The 23,188-nt window shown below is 35.4% G+C and overlaps 1 protein-coding gene across 1 annotated transcript; it reads right to left on the bottom strand.

Annotated features, from left to right (window-relative positions):
* Positions 1-1,144: 1,144 nt before the first annotated feature.
* On the bottom strand, positions 1,145-14,576 carry LOC112045761 (calcium-binding protein P). Its single transcript, XM_024082069.2, has 8 exons — positions 14,438-14,576; positions 6,677-6,762; positions 5,985-6,144; positions 5,461-5,540; positions 3,826-3,899; positions 2,765-2,924; positions 1,999-2,111; positions 1,145-1,504 (listed from the first exon to the last, which is right to left on the bottom strand). The coding sequence occupies exons 1-8, from the start codon at positions 14,450-14,452 to the stop codon at positions 1,389-1,391; spliced, it is 804 nt and encodes a 267-aa protein (XP_023937837.2). The 5' UTR covers positions 14,453-14,576; the 3' UTR covers positions 1,145-1,388.
* Positions 14,577-23,188: the final 8,612 nt, after the last annotated feature.

The following is a 23,188-nucleotide window of genomic DNA, read 5'->3' as shown; positions in this document are numbered from 1 at the left end:
GGAATTTCCATATATACTCGTAAATGTCGGAGTTAAGATTGTATATCTTATTTTATTGGTATTAGAATTTGCTTTCGTGATAGCTCAAATGGCTTAAGCCTTTCTGCATGCATCTGTGATTTTGCAAAGCAATTTGTTATTAAGAAGTAATTTGTAAACGATAGCAAATACTTTATTCAGCATAATTTTGTCGTTCAATCCCACAACTTGACGTTGTCATCGACACCAAGAGGTAGATTGAAAAATACAGCACTATTGGCGCGAGTTCGCCATTTCAGCACATTTTTTGTAAGTCCATACAGGAGGCCTATATATCTGTCGACTGATAATGATCAAGTATCATTTTAATCTTTTAAAATGATACTTGAGCAGTAGGTACCTAACGTTGTATTAAGTATCCTACCGGCTTTTCTTAGTAGAAGTTGCCTTTTGAACAGGTGCTAGAGTCACTACAATCAGACACACTTAGTGTTGTTATTTGAAGGTTATATTCGTTTATGAAACAATTATTCAGAGACGATTAGTCATATATTACCAATTTTACGTAAAATAGAAGAAAGAGCCTTGCCCGTTATGCTTGTAACCTAGATCGCGTCTAGTCTAGAAAGCTACCCTGCCGGTCCCAGCGCCCACCTTACTATCGCTCTATATCTAGCGAAGCGCAATCTTTACTAGATTGAGCTAATTGCAACCTAACTTGCACAGTTGTAACCATCCATCAAATGAATTTAAAAATGTGGGAAAATCCACTAATTAAGTTGTGGATACTAAAAATAACTTTAAACAGTTGCATGCGGTGTTCAACTTTAAATAGATTTACATTTTATTATTGTACTCCTTGTATTTACTTTATTGTATGTTAGTAAACCAAATAAAGAGAAAGAAAAAAAAATATGGTTTCCTTATTGACAAAAAATCATAAAAGAAATAAGCACACAAAATATTATGTCAATATTTACGACAAAAAGTATTATTTTAGTGATCTGAATTTTATAATCTTTCTTCTTAGTTGAATCACTATACTCACTACACACACTACACTCTTCTAGAAACGCCTGTATACGCTGTATGTAGAAGCCTACTTAAAAAAAAAAAAAATTTAAATTTCAAAACCCAGAAATATGGAGGCAAAAATAAATTTACATAAACTAAGAAAACTTTATTTACATTAATGTATTTAGATACAATCAGGTACGAAGAATACAAGCTATGTGCAGAACTCTGAACAGATTGATGACAGAACGGATGGAATAGAACATCTATGAAAACATTTTGTCCAAAATTGTAGCACATAGTTTTAGATACATCCGATTTTGTTTCGATAGCATATTTGGCGCATTTTAGCTATATTAAAACATAAATAGATAAATTAGTATAAATAATAAAATCTAAGCCTTGTTCCTAATCAGTCCGTGTGTTGATTTTGCACTCTTTTGGTTTACGGCCGTTTCTTTCGAATCAATTGTCACTTGGCTGGCGCTCTTCTGTTCTGCATTTTGAGGATCTATAACAAAATAACCTAACATTAGTAAATGTTCTGGATACTGATTCTTAGCCCAGTATCCTGCGTGACTTCGGATCATTAATTGTAGCCAAGGGGTTAAAGTTGTCATTTTAGTTAAAATTAATAACTTCAAACTTTGGATATTGAAATGAAATGAAAATATACTTTTAAACAATTTTGAAAATCAGCTCAGGCTATTCTATTTTGGGAATACTGTTTGGCTCAAGTTGTAATGTGTACAGATAGGCGTATTGTTTTTGTGCATGAATCGGACGAAGACTCAGCAAATCAGAAACACAGTATTTACAAATATCATCAGTATGAGTGGTAGTTAAGCAACGATCTTTTGATTAATGTGTTATGGTGTCAAAGCCCTCTTAAGAGGGGTTATAGTTAAACTGGGCAGTTTTATCAAATCAAAATCATAAGAAAAAATTGACGGACTACTGATTTCTAGAATTGCTATAGGTAGGCTCTATAGGAACCTAACTCACCGTTAACTTTAGCTTCTTGGGCTGGTTGAGCTTGCTGCCCTTGGAGGGACACCAACTGAGCGAAGTTTATCGCGCTGGGCGGCACTTGAACGAACTGCTGAGCCGGTATTTGCCTAGAAAATAAAATAATATGAAAAACTCATGATCAGCCTATGTGGACCACTGTTATAGGAGAGGGGATATGGAGCTTAGACCTACTATTGCTACAATGCATAATGTTAATATAATGACCGGGATTCATGTTCTTCGAGGCAAGGAGTTAGGCTTATCACCACCAACATCTCATCTCCGGGCTGATAACATTTTACTAAGATTTTTTTGGACAGAAAAGAATGGTCAATATTTTATACAAAACTCTCATTGAAATTAACATCTGACAGTGATGATAATTACAAAGTAAGCCGAATGGGATCAACGTGGTAGCCATATCCTTTTGAGGGATGTTATAAGTTTGACGTGTCTGTCTATCTGTCAGTCTGTGTGTGGCACCATAGCTGCCGAACGGATAAAGCGATTTCAATTTAGTTTTTTTTCTGTATTAAAGGTGACTTATGCGCGAGTGTTCTTAGACATGTTTGATGAAAATTGGTTAAGCGGTTTAAAAGTTGTGGGGGGTGAAAGTGGGGAAGAATAACCGAATGTTTGCAATAATACTCCAGTGGGTCTCAAGTGAAAGCGCACTGAAAGAGACTTGATCGAGAGTGTAATAATTACATGACATTCGGGGAGCTTTTATAAGTGTTTTTAGGATGTAATGTCAACTTACTGGTAGTTAACAGGCTCTTGGAGCGCAAGCCCGAAGGGTCTGTTGTAGGCTGTAGCGCTGAACACCAGGTTGGGGTTGCCCTGCACTCCGGGCATGGGGTAGCCCGCGGGTGCTCCAGGCTGCCCGTAGTTCGGGCTCACGAGAACTGTGTTTTGGTAACCTGGTTTGAGAAGGAAGAATATTATGATTAGTAAATATAACATCCTAAATTACATATTTTATATATTTATTTATTTTATTTTATGTATTTAATCTCCTAAATTACATTACAAAGAACACAACTGACGGATGTAATAAAAAGGATCAGATCCTTAAAGTGAAATGGGCTGGGCATATTTGTAGATTGCAGAACAATAGATGGACCAAAAGGGTGACGGAATGGGTACCAAGGGGCGAAAAAAGAAAAAGAGGTCGTCAGAAAATGACGTGACGTCATGTCATGAAAAGGACATGATTTGGAGAGACGTCTTCTCACAAACGAGTGGCATGGCCTGGATGCGTACAAAATATGGAAAGATTTGGGGGAGGCCTACGCCGTACAGGCGACTTGTATTTAGTGTATTATTTCTTTTTTATTAATGTTAGATTGTAAGTTTTTTATTGTAAAACGATACTAGAATAAAGGCTTTTTTATTTTTTATTTTTTATTTTAAATTACATAAGATTCTTGGTACGATGCCGTGTAAAAATTTGTCTAGAGTATAAAGTCCAAAACGTCACTTAACCCGATTGCAGTTATTAGTAATAAAAAAATATTATCTTATCTGCATAAAGAATAACGTTCTAGCTGAAACTCTAAAACGGTTTGTCCGATGTGAGCTTCTTTTTAAAAGAGCAATTGGTTAGTTTATTAAGGAATTAGTTTATTTATAAGAATAATTCAAAAAAACAACCGTAAAGTCTAGAATAGTTTTTAAGTTTAATATGGAAAAATCATGATTAATAACGTTATAAGAGATTCTTGATTTATGATAAACAGGTAAACAAAGAAGTAATAGATTACAAATAAATATATAAAATAAACTCAAATAAAATAAGTAATCAATGTTAACAATTGTTACCTGGGTATGCGGCATTCGCTTGAGGCGCCGCTGCTACAATGTACACTGGTTGATAGCCGCCTACAGTTCCAGGCCTGAAACAATTGAAAATGTACCTTAGTATAAAAACTACAGTGTTTATTTCATAAAATCACCTATTACATCACAGTGAGGTAGCTTAATATCTGCGAAATCTAGTGATCTAAGTAAGATCCATAAATTAAGTGAATTTATCACCCCATAAAGTAGTTGAATAGACTTGAGCCACAGATTAGCTATTAGATGATAGAAAAACAACATGAAATAAGTTGCAAGAAGGACCTACCTACTTCAAATACGAGTAGAGAGAGAGAGATCAGCAATCCATCGATTATGTGGAAAGCTTGCTATTTATAAACACTAAATAAATTGTATTTTAAAGTAGTCCTGAGAGTTTTGACTTTCTAGCAGTATCCACATAGTTAAAGGGGTACAAAAGTATGAGGAAGTGCACTGCACTTTTGTTGTTTCGTAATGGCAGATAGATAGAGGACGGAACGGCTCTCTAAGGGCGTCTCCTATGACACTCGGACCTCGGCTTAGAGGGCGATTCGGGAAGGTGTAACAGTGACCTGAGATTATTTTAGAGACATTACCTCTAATACTTAAATTAAATGCATGTATGTACTCGTATATAAACAAACATAGCAAAGTAGCGTTATAAGAAAAATGGGACGTAATGTTAGGTTGTAGTTAGACATTAAACCTCTGCGGAAACATTAGGAGCGCTATTAGTTATTACTGTGGTGCGAACATCTCGCTGCGAATGGGTAATTCTTGTTACCGTTATCTTCAATTACCAGTGTTCTTGGAGTACGAAAATATTAAGGCTCGGAATTTATGCAAGTCGTTTCCGGGTAGAAAGAACTCTTTGGTTACACAACAAGATTTTGGTCACACAACAAGACTTTGGTCACACAACAAGTTTTTGGTCACACAACAAGTCTTTGGTCACACAACAAGACTTTGGTCACACAACAAGACTGGTCACACGACAAGACTGGTCACACAACAAGACTTTGGTCACACAACAAGACTTTGGTCACACAACTAGTCTTTGGTCAGAGAACAAGTCTTTGGTGAGTACACACAACCAGTGACAAACTGTCTTGTCAGTTTAAAAAATGTAAAAAGTAAAATTTAAAAAAACCTTTTAAAGGCTAGAATGGCGACATCAGAATTAAAGTAAGAAACATTTGAAATTTATGGTATGCTTTAAAATACAATTAATCGTACCAAAGTATGTAAATAAATTGCAAAGAAAGGGAAACTATGTATAAGATTGGCATTTGAAAGTGCAGAAGTCCTGAACGTTAAAAACCTGAAATGCATTCCACAATGGAAGTAAATTAGTCGACGACATAAATGAAGCAAAAAAATAATCTAAATTATAAATCAAATAAGAAATAGCCATCCACTAACTAAAAATTTCACAATTAGCTATTTCTTTGTTGAGTGACATTGCTATACTTATACTTATTCTGATGAATACGTTTGTACAAATCCACAGAATATGTATATATTACAAGAAAATTATGTTTATACAAACTTTACGGTATATATTGAATCATAAAGCGCATGTCAACTTAGTTGTATTTGTGGTAAAAATTAACTTACCTAATTCCAGGTACTGGCATATGCACTATGAAGACTCTTTGACCGGGAATCAAACCTGGTATATTTGGAGCAACAGGTGTCTGGAAAGAAGATATTGAAGTCGTTATATAGAGTTCGTTTTATATGGATATACAGTCTGGTATTTGTAAAATCCTTTACTTCAAGACAAATCAGGGTAGATTTCATCATGATATTATTTAACCACATTAAATAATAACATGAGGAAAATAGTTGCCTCATGAAACTGAGAGCTAATTATTGTAATAAAATATTTGCTGTCTATAATGGACAGGCATTCTATATAAATTACGCTGATTTACCAAACTCTGGTCAAATTACTCCCAATTTCTCAACATTTAATAAATAATAATTATCAGTCGATATCCCGCTACGACTAATACACATAAAGAAGTAAGCTAAGTTTTGGTTCATTATCAACATCAACCAACTTGGTTGGTTGGCTTATCAAACCATATTGGGCTCACTGCTGAGCTCGAGTCTCCTCTCAGAATAAGGATGGTTACCTGTTGTGGTGGCTGCTGAGGGGGTTGAGCTCCGGGAATGAGTTCCACTTCACTGTCTGGCTCCAATGTCTCCAGCCTCGCTGGCGAGCTGTTCGGTGGAGCTGGCTTTTGTTCCTGCTGGTAATACTGCCCTTCTTGACTATCCAAGTAATAGTCCAAGCTAGAAAACGAAGTTACACATATAAAAACAAAATAAAAAAAAAACCTTTTAGCGGTAAAGGAGACAATTGAATCTATAAAAATCGCTTTTAATTTCATAAACATACTCCTAAACTTAACGTAACTTATCCGCAAATCACGATATTTTTACAAGACCTAAGTATCCCAAACTGTGATATAAGCAATTAAAATAAATCAACCCCACTTTCCATGTATAAGAGTTATGTATCATTAAAAACATTTTTCAAGATTTTTTTTCACGACTTTGTCCGCGTGCTTAATGTACTTGCTTCTGCTAAATTACTGCTTCCTAATAGTCTGAGCTATACTACGGTCGGACGGAGAGACGAACATAGCAAAACTGTAAGGGATCCTTGTGACTACGGAACCTTAAAAAGCGACATTATTTTTTTTGCAATGGAACGATAGAGAGGTACAGTACATACATCGACAAAATTGTCTAGCTATGTCTCGACGTGTGTAGTAGACCTGCAGGATAAGTCAGGAGGAAACGACAAAGATAGTGTACTTACGGGTTCAGGTGTTGAATCTGTGAGGGATGTTGGTAAAGGCGTTGTGGAGGCGCCGCATATACTGCGCTTAAAGCCGCTGCAATTAACTGGAAAGAGAACAACCGCTTTTAGACGCTTGTGTATACAGTCAGCTGACTGTTTTACTGCAGGGTGGATGAAATTTAATTTGACAGAATTTCAATAGAAAAGAAATCACTGAATGCCTTTTTTACATCTTTGTGGTACCAGAAGGTCTATTCTCTAACGATGTTTAGTATTCGAATTCACTACTATTTCTCTCTGTCTAACGCAATACAATAGAAAGAGAAACAAACTCTCACTTGCGACTTATCTATCTGACTACACATCAGTTAGTTAGAGTTACAGAATAGCCCTCTATTTTTCCGCAAGGTGGTGAGTGAACTATGCTGTAAACTTATCTATGTTGTTATCTATGTTGTTTTTTTTTTTTTTTTTTTTTTTTTTTTTTATATTTTTTAAACTAGTTATAAGTTTTAATTTGGTTTTGCTTTTAATATAGGTTTATGTTGCCTGTTTTCGTGGTGGCACTTAGAACTGGGTCCTAGCTGAAAATCAGCGCTGTATGTTCTTTGTTTATGGGGAGCATACAGCAATATGTTGAGCTAGGACCTTTTTCTAGGTTATGCCACATATCGCAGGGTATTATTCTTAAATAATTGTGATGTGTGGCATAATGTAGTAATAAATATATTTTCTTTCTTTCTTTCTTTCTTTCTAATCTGCAAGATAATTCCCCCAGAGCTTGTTCAGGTACGTATTATCACCATGTATATTTCTGCCGCTCAGCAGTATTGCAGTGTTCTGAAGGGCATGGTTGCTGGTGTAATTAGAGGCACATGAGTCTTAACACTTACGACCTTTGGCGTATCTAGGATTATTTTCTAGGGCAGGCCTGGCCCCCGACATCAAGTCTATTATAAGTATCATGATAGAATTCCATATCGGTAGCCCAGAATCCTAGAGTGGGCACAGGCACAGAAAACATATTATGCAGGTCCATTATAGGTCATATATACGCCTATGCTTACGACTCCAGTTCATAAACACGCGCGGGATTTTGTACGATTACGTTGTTCCTGGCATGCTATGTTGAACCCTCGTAACTTTAATTTTTAGGTTTCGACGTTAATTATCACCACATAACTTGACGTAAACTAAGCCTAAACTAAGCCTAATTGAAAAGTTTAAGTTTGAGTTTATAGCTGATGGTTTGTCACTTAATTATCAAGCGGGGTCATCTTCTTGTTCATCCTACATTAATTCAATTTATAGACACTCAGTGTTACTGAGTTATTTCAATACATAGTGTGGTAACTGTACGATATTGTAAGTTAAGTCACAATCAACCGTCAAGTTAAGTAACGAACAAGTGGGCCATACATCCCAGCAGATTTGACCTGCTTATAATTCTAAAGACACCATCCTTCGCTCGGCCCGGGGAGGCCGAAGAACGGAAAATGGGTTACGACATGATAGCATTACGGATTTTGATTGAAAGAGTTTAGTTAAAGAAGAGTCGTTCTAAAACTCAAAATCTTTATTGGGTGGCAGCCAGTGGCGTGCACAAGGTATTTAAATAGGGTAGGCATTAAACGTATAAATTGTATAACATAATATATTCTTCTCCAATCTATTTTCAGAGTAGGCAGTGCATTATTGCATCTATGAAGCGCACGTCACTGGTAGCTATAGTCACAGCCGATGCCTAGCACTAGCAGGTATAAAATTACGGGTAGCAGCGACCGGGATTGTTGAATAAACATTTCTTAGTTGAAGTAAAGTTATCAGTATTTCTGAAGCTTTTTTTGGTTGCCCTAAAGGTACCACCCATATTATGGGCTCATACTAGTTGGATGTAGGTACTCAACAACGTGCAAGGCACAATCTCTTATGTTCCCCCCTCTTTGACTCCCCTATCTTATGTGAAAAACCAATAGACATTCATTAACGGCAACACATCCGCTAACGCCCCACCATCTTCAATAGATGATTAATTGACAACGATCAATTACCATTGGCATTCTACCCCAAGTTGAGAGCGTAACGTCGCGCATACATTAGCACATATCAATGGTAATTTGTTTGTTCGCCGATATTTATAATTCTGATGACAACAAATTGCATCGGTTTCATGTAATCGTCTGACTTGGAAGTGTGGCGCTACACTTTGTCTATTGTTTATTGCCCGGGGGGGTTTCCTTTGACATTCCTCGTTCTGTATATTTTGCATTTATTTCATAATTATCTACCCATATTCGGCTCACTGCTGAGCTCTAGTCTCCTCTCACAATGAAAGGGGTTAGGCCAATAGTCTACCACGATGGCCCAATGCGGATTAGGATTAGCATGGTTAGCATATGCAGGTTTCCTCACGATGTTTTTCCTTCACCGTTTGAGACACGTGATACTTAATTTCTAAAAATGCACACAACTGAAAAGTTGGAGGTGTTCCCTAGACCGGAATCGAACTCACACCTCTCCGGAATCGGAGGAGGTCCATTGGGTTATCACGGCTTTTAATATTTACCGGTTTTTGTTTTTGTTTGCTATAGAACTTTTTATGTATTATCTTCATCTCTAACTAGCTTCGCTTATTTTAGGAGAGTTATATGGTGCTCTGCAAAGCACGGGGGAATAAAAATTGTAATATACTAAGTAATTTACTTAGTCTGACCAAATCATGGAATAAGATTAAAATTTAAATTGATTGACCCTCTCAATTTCACGTTATTGTACATATTCAATTTCAAGATGGTGAGTTTATACTGTTTTATTGTACGTATGTAAGAGAAAGATTTAATCACTTACTTACAAACACTGAATCATTAGATCGTTACTTTAATGTAAACAAAGGTAAAGGTAAGGTTTATGGCTTTACCGCTTGCCTGTTTAAGATTATAATGATTAATCAGATGTTTCTTTTCCGCAATGTTAAAACATGAGTAATGTTCACCAAAAAATTACATTAAAAAAAAACCATTTTTTAATTTTAGTTTTAATTTTGGAATTGAAAAGCTTACGTTATGGTTTATGACCGGTTAGTTTCCAAGTAATAAAGCTATGCTTATTTTAATTGCGAAGAATTTTGACGAATGCAGTTTATTGTAGTTGTCCTAGCATGTCTTTATTGCAAAGTATTTCTCCGATTAGAAGACTCCTGAGACTTTGTCCACGTAAAATTAAATTATTCACAAATTTTGCGGAAACTATCACCATTTTGCGGTATAAAAAGTACCACAAATGTTTATCTAAGGTATAATTTATGTCCATTCCAAATTTCAGTAAAACCCATTCAGTAGTAATTACGTGGAACAATGCATACCCATTCATCCGTCCATACAAACTGTCGTAACCATATTACGTAGCTAATATTATAAAGCTGAAGAGTTTGTTTGCTTGAACGCGCTAATCTCAGGAACTAGTGGTCCAATTTGAAAAATTCTTTAAGTGTTAAATAGCCCATTTATCGAAGAATACTATAGGCTATATTATATCGCCATATTCCTACGGGAACAAGAACCACTTGGGTGAAACCGCGCAACGTCAGCTAGTTCATGAGAAAAATGATTGTAAACGAGATTTTAACATCAGGACATTCTGCTTGTTTTGTGAATTTTTACCATACAAAATTTGATGTTTCGTGTATATATACAGGTCTATAATGCCATTTTGTATAATATGGCCCTAGTTTTATAGCGACCATAGACTAACGTAGTCCACATATTGTACCTTAGTTCTAAGTAATTACAATATATAAGTATTGTAATTACAACAATAGAATTACGCAAGTGCACGGAAGTAGAATCACCTAGGAATAATACTTATTGTGGTAAACCATACAATAAGACATCACACATGGTTATATCCTACTGCAGCGTTTCCTTTAGCGGAAGACGTGCCTTCATTTAACGCTAGGTGCCTAATGGTGTTGAGTCGTGGACAAGTATTACTTTTCCACTTCAAACCTATCCAAGTACAGATATGTAGTTATGTACCTTTCAGCCTTATAGTTTCGATTTCGGATATTTTCTTTAAGTCAGGGTTTTTATAAATTATTTTATAATTTTGCAATTATGTTTTAACCGTCGTGGATTTTTAAATTTTGCTTTCGAACTTTTTGCTTGCACGTAATTATGTTTCTATGATGTACCTACATTTATCATACCATCATCATTTTATTGTAGGTAACTTTGTAAGAAAGATTAGAATCTATAATCATCATTATGATATATTATCAGTCAATGGACGTCCACTGCTGGACATAGGCCTCCTATAACGACTTTCAAACAACATGGTCTCGAGCCGCCATCATTCAGCGGCTCCCTGCACCTGCCTAATGTCCTCGCTACTTCGTCTAACACTGTTTTCCGGTGCGGGGTGGCCCCTCTAGCACCTTTGGATCCAAACTTTGTTTCCTTAAACTACATGCCCCACCCATTGCCACTTTAGGTGATCGAGTCATTGAGCTATGATGACTTTAATTCTTCTATGGATCTCCTCCTACTGATTCGATCACTCAATGATACATAGCATAGCTCATTCCATCGCTCGCTGACTGACTTTAAGCTTTACATTAATATGATAAGGTAATATACCAGTCCAAAGGCAATGGCCGACGGAAGGAAGGCTGGGTGCAGCTATTAGCATGTATCGCCGGTCGCCACCTTGACCCACTTGTGCCGCGGCTCGGAACGTGTGGGTGACATAATGGCTGACTTCTCGCCAGATTGTATGGGATGCCGTAAACGATGTGCAGATACTGGTTGACTCCTCATTGGTCTATGCTTCCGATCATGAGGTCCTGGCTCGGGCTTTGAAATATCAAGCTTTCCACAAAATTCTCTTCTCTAGGAACGTACTAATTGTGGTAATTGTACCTCTTGGCTCAGAGCGCACGTTATACCTAGTCGTCGGTCTCAGTCACTATCAAGTCAGCTTCTCCAGGGCTAGGCTTCTAGATGTAGCAGTTAAAAACAATTCGAAAATCGTTCTACAGTAGAACACTAGCAAGGCACGCCTTTAGTGACTAATTTCTCTGCACTAGATTGTTTATGGGATGACTCGTCTACAATAACGGTGGTAAGCAAAGATGCAGCCTATGACATGCTTGTCTAGAAGCTGCCTTTCCATTCTTAAGTTGTAGACACTCCGCTGTATAGCGTGGTAGAGAATATTAAGACTGAAAAGGCATTGCAGACCATCGCAATGCGAATCAGAAACAAGGAACTACTTTTACCTATATCATTGATGACTCTTATACAGGAATAGAACTGTATTAGGCAAGCTTTGTGCTTCAGGCTTGTCCATGGACAAGTCATGTAACCGAAAACTAAACCGAACCACATCAATCATAAACACAAAATAAAATAAACAAGCTTGGTAGTATAACTTCATCAACTAGTTATTTCACAAGAAGCTCTACTTCCATGTGGAAAATACCGCAACGGTAATTTTTTTAAAAAGACAAACTTAAATTCTCCGTAAATGAAAGCTGTTAACCTCTCATTTTGCTCCTTGAGGTATTCTACGTACACCTCATAAAACACTTACGGGTATGTTAAAAATAACAGATTCTGGATATAAAAGTTCAATGACTTTAAGAAATAAATGACAATTCACAAAACAAAACAACATTTTAGAGATTTGTTTTCCTGATTATTTCCAACTTACAGTCTACTTCAAAACAAGTATCTAAGGATTAAGCCACATACACTTGCCATCAGATGAAATTATGAACAAACGGAATTGTAGATGTAGCGTGTTTGTCAAGATAAATGAGTCCAAACTCGATGGGTTTATCTTGCTAATAGTCTGGCAAGTTTGTAGGGGGAAAGACTGCGCGGGTGTGAAATCGTGCGTCCGGGGAAGTGACGTGCATCAGTCGTGGGTATTTCATTCATTGCTACACGCCCCCCGCCCCGCGCGGGACATTGGGAGTGTTACGAACGAAGTTGCCAAGCTATAGTTAGGGAGTCTCAAAGGCTACCTTATGACTCCATCAACAATTACTAGCTCCATGATGTAATATTATTCCATCGCCACTGATGAAATATTAAACCGAAAGTTGACTAAGTCCAATCCATTGCTTGGATGTGGTTTTTATTATGAGGGAAAATTGAATGTGTTTTAAAAACTGACAAAACTTTTCAATACTTGCAGTATTTAAAATGTCCACAAAACCAATAGGCTACATAAAAATAAATATTATGTCTTGCTATCACAGGCTTTCGTTCTAAAACGCTAACGAGTGTCACTTTAAAGTTAGCACATTTCCTGCCAATTTTCCGGTATATAACTGTGCAGACTTAAGTCATACTTAAGTATATACGCCACCTGTCATTATGGATTTCAAAAACTTTAAGCAGGCCGTTCGTAGTGCTTCGATGCACGTATCTCCGCTCTCTTCAATTGTACCTATGCGAGTACTAGCGGACACCCCGCGGTTCCACCCACTTCCTTCCCGTTCCCGTGGGAGTACGGGGATAAAATGTAGCCTATACTCGCTGATAATTTAGCTTTCCATTGGTGTAAGAAGTTTTTAAATCAGTTTGATGGCTTAGGCGAATAACGAAACAAAAAACTCACATGCGTAATTTTTATATTAGCTAAGATGTATCTGCTATCTTGTATGGAAAATTAAATTAAATTAATTTTAATTGATCTTTAAATTAAAGTATTGTCCCTAGAAATTTGTAGATAGTATTAGTTTTATTTAATATAGTTTGATGGCAAATTAAACGACTAACAACACTTTATACTCGTAAGTCCGTTTCGTCAAGAACTTAATTTAATATTATTTTATGGAATAGAACTAATATAAAATGTAAAGCAATCAAAAGCAGTTCAACCATATACTCGTACTGTATTATTAGTGAAAAGAAAGGAGCCTCAAAACCTACTGATTAAAGGAATAGCTGAAATAAAAGGAATGCTTCTAGGTTGAAACCCTAACACAAAATAATTGTCAAATCTGTCCTGTATGCACTTTGTTGATTTCAGTGCTGCGAAATTTTAAGGAAAATATTAGCCACTAACTACTTATTTTAATGAGTACAAATAGGAAACGATCGGTCTAATTCATTGATCCCCAAAGTGGTCCAGGGGTCTACGGAAGACTCGGCGGGGTCTACGTTGACGTGACTTAAAATTGAGGGTTCATGATTCATAAGTTCCACGAAAATTTATCGGGTTTCATATCAAATGAGGGTTTTTTTTAATAAATTAATTTGCAAAAATTAATATCAAAAATTAAAATTGGCTTAAATAACTTTTCCTTTGACAATTTCACTTTAAGTCATCCACTTAAAGCACAATCAATTAATTATTTTAATTATTTAACTAAGTAATTAATTTTCACTATTATTTTATAATTATTTTTAAATTGTTATTTCGTGGTGGCTTCAGCATGCAATTCAGCATGAAATTCTGCTGCAACAAAAATTTCCATATGTGAATCTAATCACATTTTTGTCGAGTTTTGATTAGAAATTTAGTAGGGGTCCACCGGAACCACTTAAATTAGTGGTCTTTGACAAAAAAAAAAGTTTGGGAATCTTTGGTTTAATTTATTTAATTAATAATATGTGAATATTTAATAGAATTTTTTAGTCTGGAAAAAAAAATAGAATATTTATTTCAGAGAATAGGTCTAATTTTTTTTCAAGTTATTGTATTTTCGCGATTCAGAACTCAATGTTATTAATTTATTTCTATATAAAAAAAATAATAAGAGTCACTCACTATAATGCGCGCCATGTCTGTCTGTCACACGTATCACACACGCTCGCCGTCGGAAAATGCTCCGCACGCCGCGCGCCGCCGCTTTATATGATGCGCTTAGCGGACGAGGCTTCACTGATTTTCCTGTGACTCATTTTGAAAATAATAAAATTAATTTTTAAAATAAAAACTAACGTTTTAAATTTATGTTATTTTAACAAATATTTAAAGTATAATTCTGTTTAATCATCAACATCATCATATCAGCCGATGGCCGTGCACTGCACTTCAGGACATAGGTCTTTTGTAGGGACTTCTAAACATCACCATTCCGAGCCGCTTGTATCCAGCAAATTTCTGCGACTCGATGTCGTCAGTCCTCCTGGTAGGGAGTCGATCAACACAGCGTTTTCTATTGCAGGGTCGCCATTCCAGCACCTTGGGACCCCAACGTCCACCAGCTCCTCGAACAATGTGCCCCGCCTATTGCCACTTCAGCTTCGCGACTCGATGAGCTAAATCGGTGACTATAGTTCTTCTGCGGATCGCCTCATTTTTGATCGGATCAGGCAGAGATACTCCAAGCATAGCTCGTTCCATCGCCCGCTGTGTGACTCTGAGCCTTCTTATGAGGTCCTAACTGTGGGCCTCATAAGAAGGCGGAACTCGGCGGCCTCGGAACAAGTCTCGGAACTGCAGGCCATTTTTATTTAATAATTTTGAATCATTTATTCATTGCATTGTTTTAACCGCATAGTTCACATTCCTGTAGAAATATGGGAGTAAAATATATCTATGTCGATGTCTGACCTATGTAAGTCACTAATTAAACAGTATGAGGGTTCCAAACGCTTCCCTAAAAGCCTTTTATTCGAAACCCCAAAAGCGGGTTTCTTTTTTGGTATAACTATTTTAGAATATTGTTTAAAGCCAATATTCTCAATTATAATAGAATAAAAAAAAACTTGCTTTTGATAAAAACCTCGAAATTATAGAAAAACTTATCCTGTGTTTAATACACAAACGTATCAGTGTCTTCGTCCTTCATATGACGTATAATACAATTATCATATATTTTAAATTCTTATCGTTACGAATAATAATACGTAACTAATATTCCAAATGCTATTGTGATTTAATTTATTACGCTTTCATACGTTATAAATACTCAACCGATAAATATGATATTTCGCAAACACGGTGTGCCTGTAGGAATACACAGTAATTACTGGTATCGCCGTGGAAGTTTGATATTAGTATATAGTTATGAAGACGACGATGTAGATGTAGGTATATTTATTAACTGAACTGATTATAACAATATTGTATATGGGTATAAAATAAAAGTACTATCAAATAGATGAAACGGTGTGGAATGGAGAAACGGTACAGATGTAATGAATGGGTGAAACAATATATGCACGCATGCGCGGTCGAGGGAATTCTAAATATGAAATTAATCTGGAATGTGAATGTAGATGGCCTAACTTAAAGTGGGCGAACGAAAGAGTTCGTTCGCCACACCACCGCCCTACGGAGAGAAAAAAATAATAAATATAAAAGAAATAGTAAATGCACTAGAAAAGCAGGACTCGTCCAGCCACGGCTTTAAAGGCGTGGAGTCGACGAGCAGCGTAGAGCGCGCCGGGCGGCGTGATGAGCGCACCGGGCGGCATGATGTCAGCGTGGCGGCGCGGAGAATGCCCCGGGCAGCGATGTGCGCGAGCCAGGCGGCGCACCCTGCGCGAAGGGCCATGACATCAGATGTGCAGTTGGGCGTCGCGCGTGAGCAAGCGACGCGGAGACAGCGCGCCTGGCAGCAGTATGCGCGAGCCAGTGGCGCGGATAGTGCGCAGTGCGCCAAGACACCAGTGCTGCAGTGCCGCGCATAATGAGCAGACGGCAAGGGGGCAGCAGGCGCGGCGGCGCGTGGTCGGCGCCGGAACGCGCCGTGTGCCAAAAAATCAGCACTGGGGCGCTGCACAAGTTGAGTAGAGACGGCGAGGCAGGCCAGGCCGGGCGCCATGTCACCAGCGCTGGGTTGCCGCGCAACAAGGGCAAACGGCGAGTGAGAGCGGCGCAGCGACGCGTGGACGGCGTCGAAGTGCACCAGATCCTAAATCAGCGCTGGGGCGCAACATTTATGGACGATTTTTCTTGATTGAATTTGAACATTTCTTGTGTTTTCAGCATTATTTTTTCACTGTATTGAAGTCTTGAATATATTTTTTCTGACACTAACGGTTGCTAAGTTACGATTTTTCTTTTGTTGCGTTGCGTGTTCCATTTTCGGTGGTCACCAATATCGCCGTGGAAGTTTGATATTAGTATATAGTTATGAAGACGACGATGTAGATGTAGGTATATTTATTAACTGAACTGATTATAACAATATTGTATATGGGTATAAAATAAAAGTACTATCAAATAGATGAAACGGTGTGGAATGGAGAAACGGTACAGATGTAATGAATGGGTGAAACAATATATGCACGCATGCGCGGTCGAGGGAATTCTAAATATGAAATTAATCTGGAATGTGAATGTAGATGGCCTAACTTAAAGTGGGCGAACGAAAGAGTTCGTTCGCCACACTGGTAGGTATTTTTGTTGCAGAAGAACGCTGAAATAGCAGGGGATGGACACGTCTGTCGGAGGACTGATTAGTGTGTGTCTTCCACTATATTATAATTATCTTCGAATAGAGATCGCGTCATGGAGCTGGATATAAACTGCCTCCCTACTAGCTCTGGAGGGCTGATACGGATCGACTGTAAATAACCAGTGACTAAAGATTATGTTAATGACGATGTCCAGAAACTACGGTTTGTTTAGGAATGTCTACTGTAGGTACTTGTACATATGTTTTCTGTGATGTAGGTAAATAAGAGGGAAATTGCCATAAAACCTTTTTCTATGTAAGTAATATACTTACTCGGGGCATTCTTCTGACGGAAATGCCACCTGATTATAACTTTGGCTCAATTCCAGGGGACTGATTGTAAACAAAAGAATCAATCGGAAGCAAACAATTCTAATAGAAATATTTATTGCTTTGTGTAGGTATTACATAGTACCTAACTAATAGTTTCTTTATTTCCGCCTAAACTAGAGATGGGTAACTCAAATCACATAACCTTATACCTTCAGGTGTTCGTAAGAATCTTTGCAGTTCAGAAATTTTCGACAGATAGACATCGAAGTTCATCTTTTAGTATTAATTTTTCCTTTTGGGGTCTGAAAACCCTAGGAAACCTGGAAGGAAAAATATTAAAACCTAAAAGTAGCACTTGATGAGTGCTCAAAATTTTTGACCACACTTTGCATATCTTTTCCTTTTACGGTTTAATACGTATTTAGTAGTCAAAGAGTCAGTAGCAAGGATTTATAATTATCATTAATCTTGTTGTACCTACCTATATTTATAATATTTTTTAGATTAATTTACTAAAGTTAATTCATATAATTATATCCTGGTGTGATAATAGGATGTCCTGGTACAATCTATGAATGTTAGGTACGATATTTAGGTCTTCTGATATTTCGGTCTCTGCATTGTATTTACCGTAAGTATATTTTTAACTCTATATAAACTATAATCACATACTCTGTGTTCATATACTTAATATATCCAGGTAAACATATAATACTGACTGTTTTATTTAACTCTTAATAGAACATACAATACCTATACAAGATGACGGTCTTAATGTTTTTTTAAATACATATACTTGCCATTTTTTAACACTAAACAGCATTTTTTGTAAAATAAACAATATTAAATTATTTACTTAAAGAATACAGTTCAATGATCATAATATAACTTTTAGCATTGAACTATTATAAATAGAAGTAGTCAAAATAATAATAGTAAGTAATACACCGATTAATCGATCAAAAAAACCATGGCTGAGTTTGTTGTGGGCTCTTCTCGGGCCAAGGCGCTTTGGAACCCTCTTAACTTTAATCTTAAGTTTTCGACTTTACTTACCACCATTAAATCATGACATAACTAAAGTAAGCCTAATTGTAATATATGAATTTTGTATTTGAACTTGACCAAAGTTACCACTGGCTCTCAGACTATAAGTTAGGTTGAAAATCAACTTCCTCAAACAAGGTTGCCAGCTCATACTATAGGTTCACCAACTGACGCCATTGATATTCCCTCAAGATATCGGGTTATTTCAGTACGTCTGAAAAAGTTATTAATTTATATTAAGGATAATATCTATTTGCAGCTATACTTCGTATACGTCTTCGGGAATTTCCTATTTTAGGACTTTATATATTTTATAATAAATCAGCGGTGTACTGCGTCCTATCTTGACAGTTAGTGAAGATGGATATATATAACTATCTAGTTATATATTTATCAGGAGGATAAATATATATGCAAAGGATCAGCCTGGCTGTCCAGCGCGGAAATGCAGCCAGTATTCTTGCCACCATTCCATGTGGGGATGATTTGTATAGTTATTAGGATAAGTTAGCTTATGTTCCTTATTGTATTTTTTCTCAATAAAAAGAAAACTATCTAGTATATACTTCTTAAATAACTTCTATTTATTAATTTAAACATTTAACAACTTTTTCTATTAATTAATAAAAAAAATAACAGCTAACTAACTAATAAAGGCTTTTTGAAGTTTTTAAATTTGACTTTTTTTTATTTTTGACGGCATCCGTAGCGCGGAGAATTTGCAAGAAAGGTCCTGGGTTTGATCCCCGGCTGGGCTGATTGAGGTTTTCTTAAATGTTCCAGGTCTGGCTGGTGGGAGGCTTCGTACATCCGTGGTTAGTACATTCTACCGGCAAATACGTAGTATCGCCAAGCGATTTACCGTTCCGGTACGATGTCGTGCAGAAACCGAAATGTTCATCCTACTATACAAAAATACGGAAATTGCAACTTCAAATTTGGGGGTGCAACAGTAAAGTCTTATGACCTATTTTATACGAGTAGGTACCTTTATAAAAAACTTAATAGAAAAATAATAAATATTAATCAATATTTCAAATTATTTATCTTTATATTTTGCTTTATTTTAGGTATATAATTCATATACCACATAAAATAACAACTTAATTATGAATACAAAGTTGCTTAGAAAAAAGACGCAAAAGATGTTGTTTATAATAATGTTAATTTAAGGTTTACCAACACGTGGTATAATAATTAATATGCCAATTGTTAACCCATTTTCATCGTAAGTACACCTACGCATTTCATATATCCATTTACAAGTAGATAATTAAATTAATGTTACTCATATTAAAGGAATTTATGTTTGATGCGTATTTAAAAACACGTTTTAAAAAGTTATATATATAGTTACGGATTTAATTACTCGTAGATCATAAGTAGACAGATATTGTCATACATTTTGAAGACAAAGTTTGTGCACACTTTAATTTTTATTTTTCTTATATTGAAAATTCACCTCCCATACATTTTAATCAGCAACTTTGTAACTACAAAGAGTAGGCAAAAGTTTCATACCAATTTACAAACCTGGCTAAGTGTACAAGTTCTTAAAATCATGGTAAACTTCAGTTACATGTCTTTTTTTTTAAAAGGGTCCTCGTAATATGAAAGAAAAATATTATTCTTCTACAAAACAAACAAAAAAACATCATTTTATTTTAATAAAATTATATTAGTATCATAATACATTGATAATTTAATCCGTAATCCTACTAATATTATAAACGCGAAAATTTGTATGGATGTTTGGATGTTTGTTACTCTTTAACGCCGCTACTACTGAAGCGATTTGGCTGAAATTTGGAATGGAAATAAATTTTACTTTGGATTCAAGAAAAAATCCATGGTTTCCTGAGATTTGCGAAAACTGATGATTTTGATGATTTGAATGTTTGTTACTCTTTCACGCCTCGACTACTGAACTGAATTAGCTGGATATTGAGATATATTATAGCATAAATTAACACATAGGCTACTTGTTATCCCGGAAAAATCCATGGTTTCCGTGGAATTTGTGAAAAACTAAATTCCACGCGGACGAAGTCGCGGGCGTCCGCTAGTGTTTAATGAAAATCAGATTTTTAAAAAACATAATGAGAGCAGCTACAGGCTACAGCATTGAATAAAGGGATTGAACTCAAGAACAAGGTAATTCCACTCGTATGGGGATTAAATAGGTGTTTAAAGTTAGCATGGGAGTGAGTATATTATAACGTCTATTTAATATCGTGAAAAATGTAGCAATGTAGTTTGTTTTTAAAAGAATATATATTGCTACATCTTTAAAATATGACCAATATTCTCATTCCCTTCCAACTAGTCGGGAAACACTGTATTAGAGTGGATACGACAATAAGTTAAAAACGAATGAAAGTTTTCACTGTTTTTCTCGCAGACGTAATCGTGGGTGTACGTTAATTAATCTATAAATGACGATAAACGGAATTATTTGCAAATGTTTGTTGAATGGAAAAGTTTTTTCGAAATTCCATGTAAACGAAAATGTAGTTAAAATTGAATCACGGAAAATACAAAAGTTTCTTCCTGTAGTGAATAATAATTTCTTAGTAAGTTGTTACCATCGTGTGTCACTTCAAACGACAATGTTCATGTCAAAACCCACAAAACACTGCAACCAATACTTCGTACTCAAACATAAATTGATGACCATTATGTCGCAGTTGACCACAGATAAGTAGTGGGTTACATTTTTCATAAGAACAAAAATTTGGCCCAGTCATGATAGCTAGAAAAAAAATATATAAAAAGATGGGGCATAAAATACTGAGCTTTTTATCCTAAGAACTTTTCAGCATACATTCACAGGCCAGAGTTAGGAACACTAACTCATAACAATATAATTTAACATAATACACCTAATAAGAGCACCTTGCTATGATGATCACGTAACTAGATTGCTATTATACCGTATATGTCGCCCAGATAGTATCTGACACTACGCAATGTTATGCGTGCTCGCCCTATAATCTAATCTGATAAAGAAGTACTAATATCATTCCTTACAGCTAAACATTGGTGTGAAAATAGAGTAACTGGACTTTAGACTAACTGACAAATCTTAAGTTTGAGAAGCTTATAAGTAACATTCATTAAACTTAATATTTTTTTGGAAGTTAGTACGTCATCCTCCATTTTAGATTCGCCATAGGGGGGTTAAAATAATAAACTTCAACAATGTAGGTACACTTTGAAGCTTAGTAGACATTTTGACTTTATTCCCTCTTCAAGGGAACTGTGCTGATTTTCGGGATAAAAATATTTGTGAAGTTTCATATATTCCATTCATTCAGTAGTTTCGGCGTGATGCCGGTAAAAAAACGGATGGACAGGCACACAGATTTTTTTTAAATATTTTTCAAAACATTCTACTAATATTATAAACGCGAAAGTTTGTATGGATGTTACTTTGGATGTTTGTAACTCTTTAACGCCGCAACTACTGAACTGATTTGGCTGAAATTTTAAATGAAGATATTTAATAATATTCTGGATATACACATACTTTTCATCTCGAAAAAAAATGGTTTCCACGGGATTTGTGAAAAACTCTATTACACGCGGACGAAGTCGCGGGCGTCCGCTAGTTGAAGATTTTTTGAAAATTATATAGGGAACAGAATTTGACCTGTATAGTTTATTATAAGTGTAAAATAGATAGGTATTTCTATAGATAGGTATTTCTATTCTAGGTAGTATTAAAAAAAAATAGAATGCACTAACAAATAAAACAATCGTGTTTTCCGTGAAATCCGATCGCTTTGATTGGCTCTCTGGATGAAAATGTACTTGTACCTCGTAAATCTATAGTGAAAACACTATATTCGTCTCTACTCAGTTGCTTATAAAGGAACGGGATAAAATAATAAACAGTAAATTTTACCTTTTTATTGATTTTATAAATAGTGATATACCGTTTTATTTATAAATTTACATGTACGGGTAAGTAGGATATATAGTAATTTCTATTCATATGTACATAAGGTGTATCTATACTATACATTCTGAGAGTGTATACATTGGAATTTGATTCTTGATTTCCTCTTTCAAATAATGAGGAATCAAAGTTAAGAAAATAAGTACAAAAAAATAAATAAATTTAACTTAATACCCAATTTTGTACATTAGCTTTTTGTAAATACAAATAACGTTTTGAAATATTAAATTTGTTTTTGTATTAACTAATTATTAAAAAAATTGTTAATGTTATTTGGACTACATAATTAGGATATTATAATATTACTTAGTTATTATGTTAAAATATTAAGTCAATCAAACACCTTAACTTAGCTAGCTGTTACAGGCATTTTAAGTTTTTTTTTAATTTTAATTACAAAAAACATGGCTATTAAAAGAATACATAAATATTATGTGGTCGTGTTCTTTTCATTATAATATGTGTGTATTTGTTCCTTTGTTTTATATAGACTGTAGCTATTATAAATATAAATATTATTATTTAAATAATTATAATATATCAGATTTGCTAATATAAACAGGAATATTTTTAATCAAACTTTATATTAACTTTAAGCAATACAGCCTAATTGGTAAAGTTTCATCTTTTCATATTTGTTAATTTTTCATTAACAATGTAAATAGAGTTTTAATTTTTGCTTTCTAAATGTGAAAGCACTTGCACTTTTTGATATTGCAATCATATTTCAGTGTAAATAATTATTATTTTTGTCATACAAAAAAAACATTTTCATTACTTATAATATTTATGAACATGAAATTAAATGTAAAATCAATAACAGCCTGCA

This window comes from Bicyclus anynana, chromosome 7, assembly GCF_947172395.1.
Source record: "Bicyclus anynana chromosome 7, ilBicAnyn1.1, whole genome shotgun sequence".
NCBI lineage: Eukaryota > Metazoa > Arthropoda > Insecta > Lepidoptera > Nymphalidae > Bicyclus > Bicyclus anynana.
The sequence above is the reverse complement of the archived record's forward strand: the minus strand, read 5'-3'. Positions and strand labels throughout refer to the sequence as shown.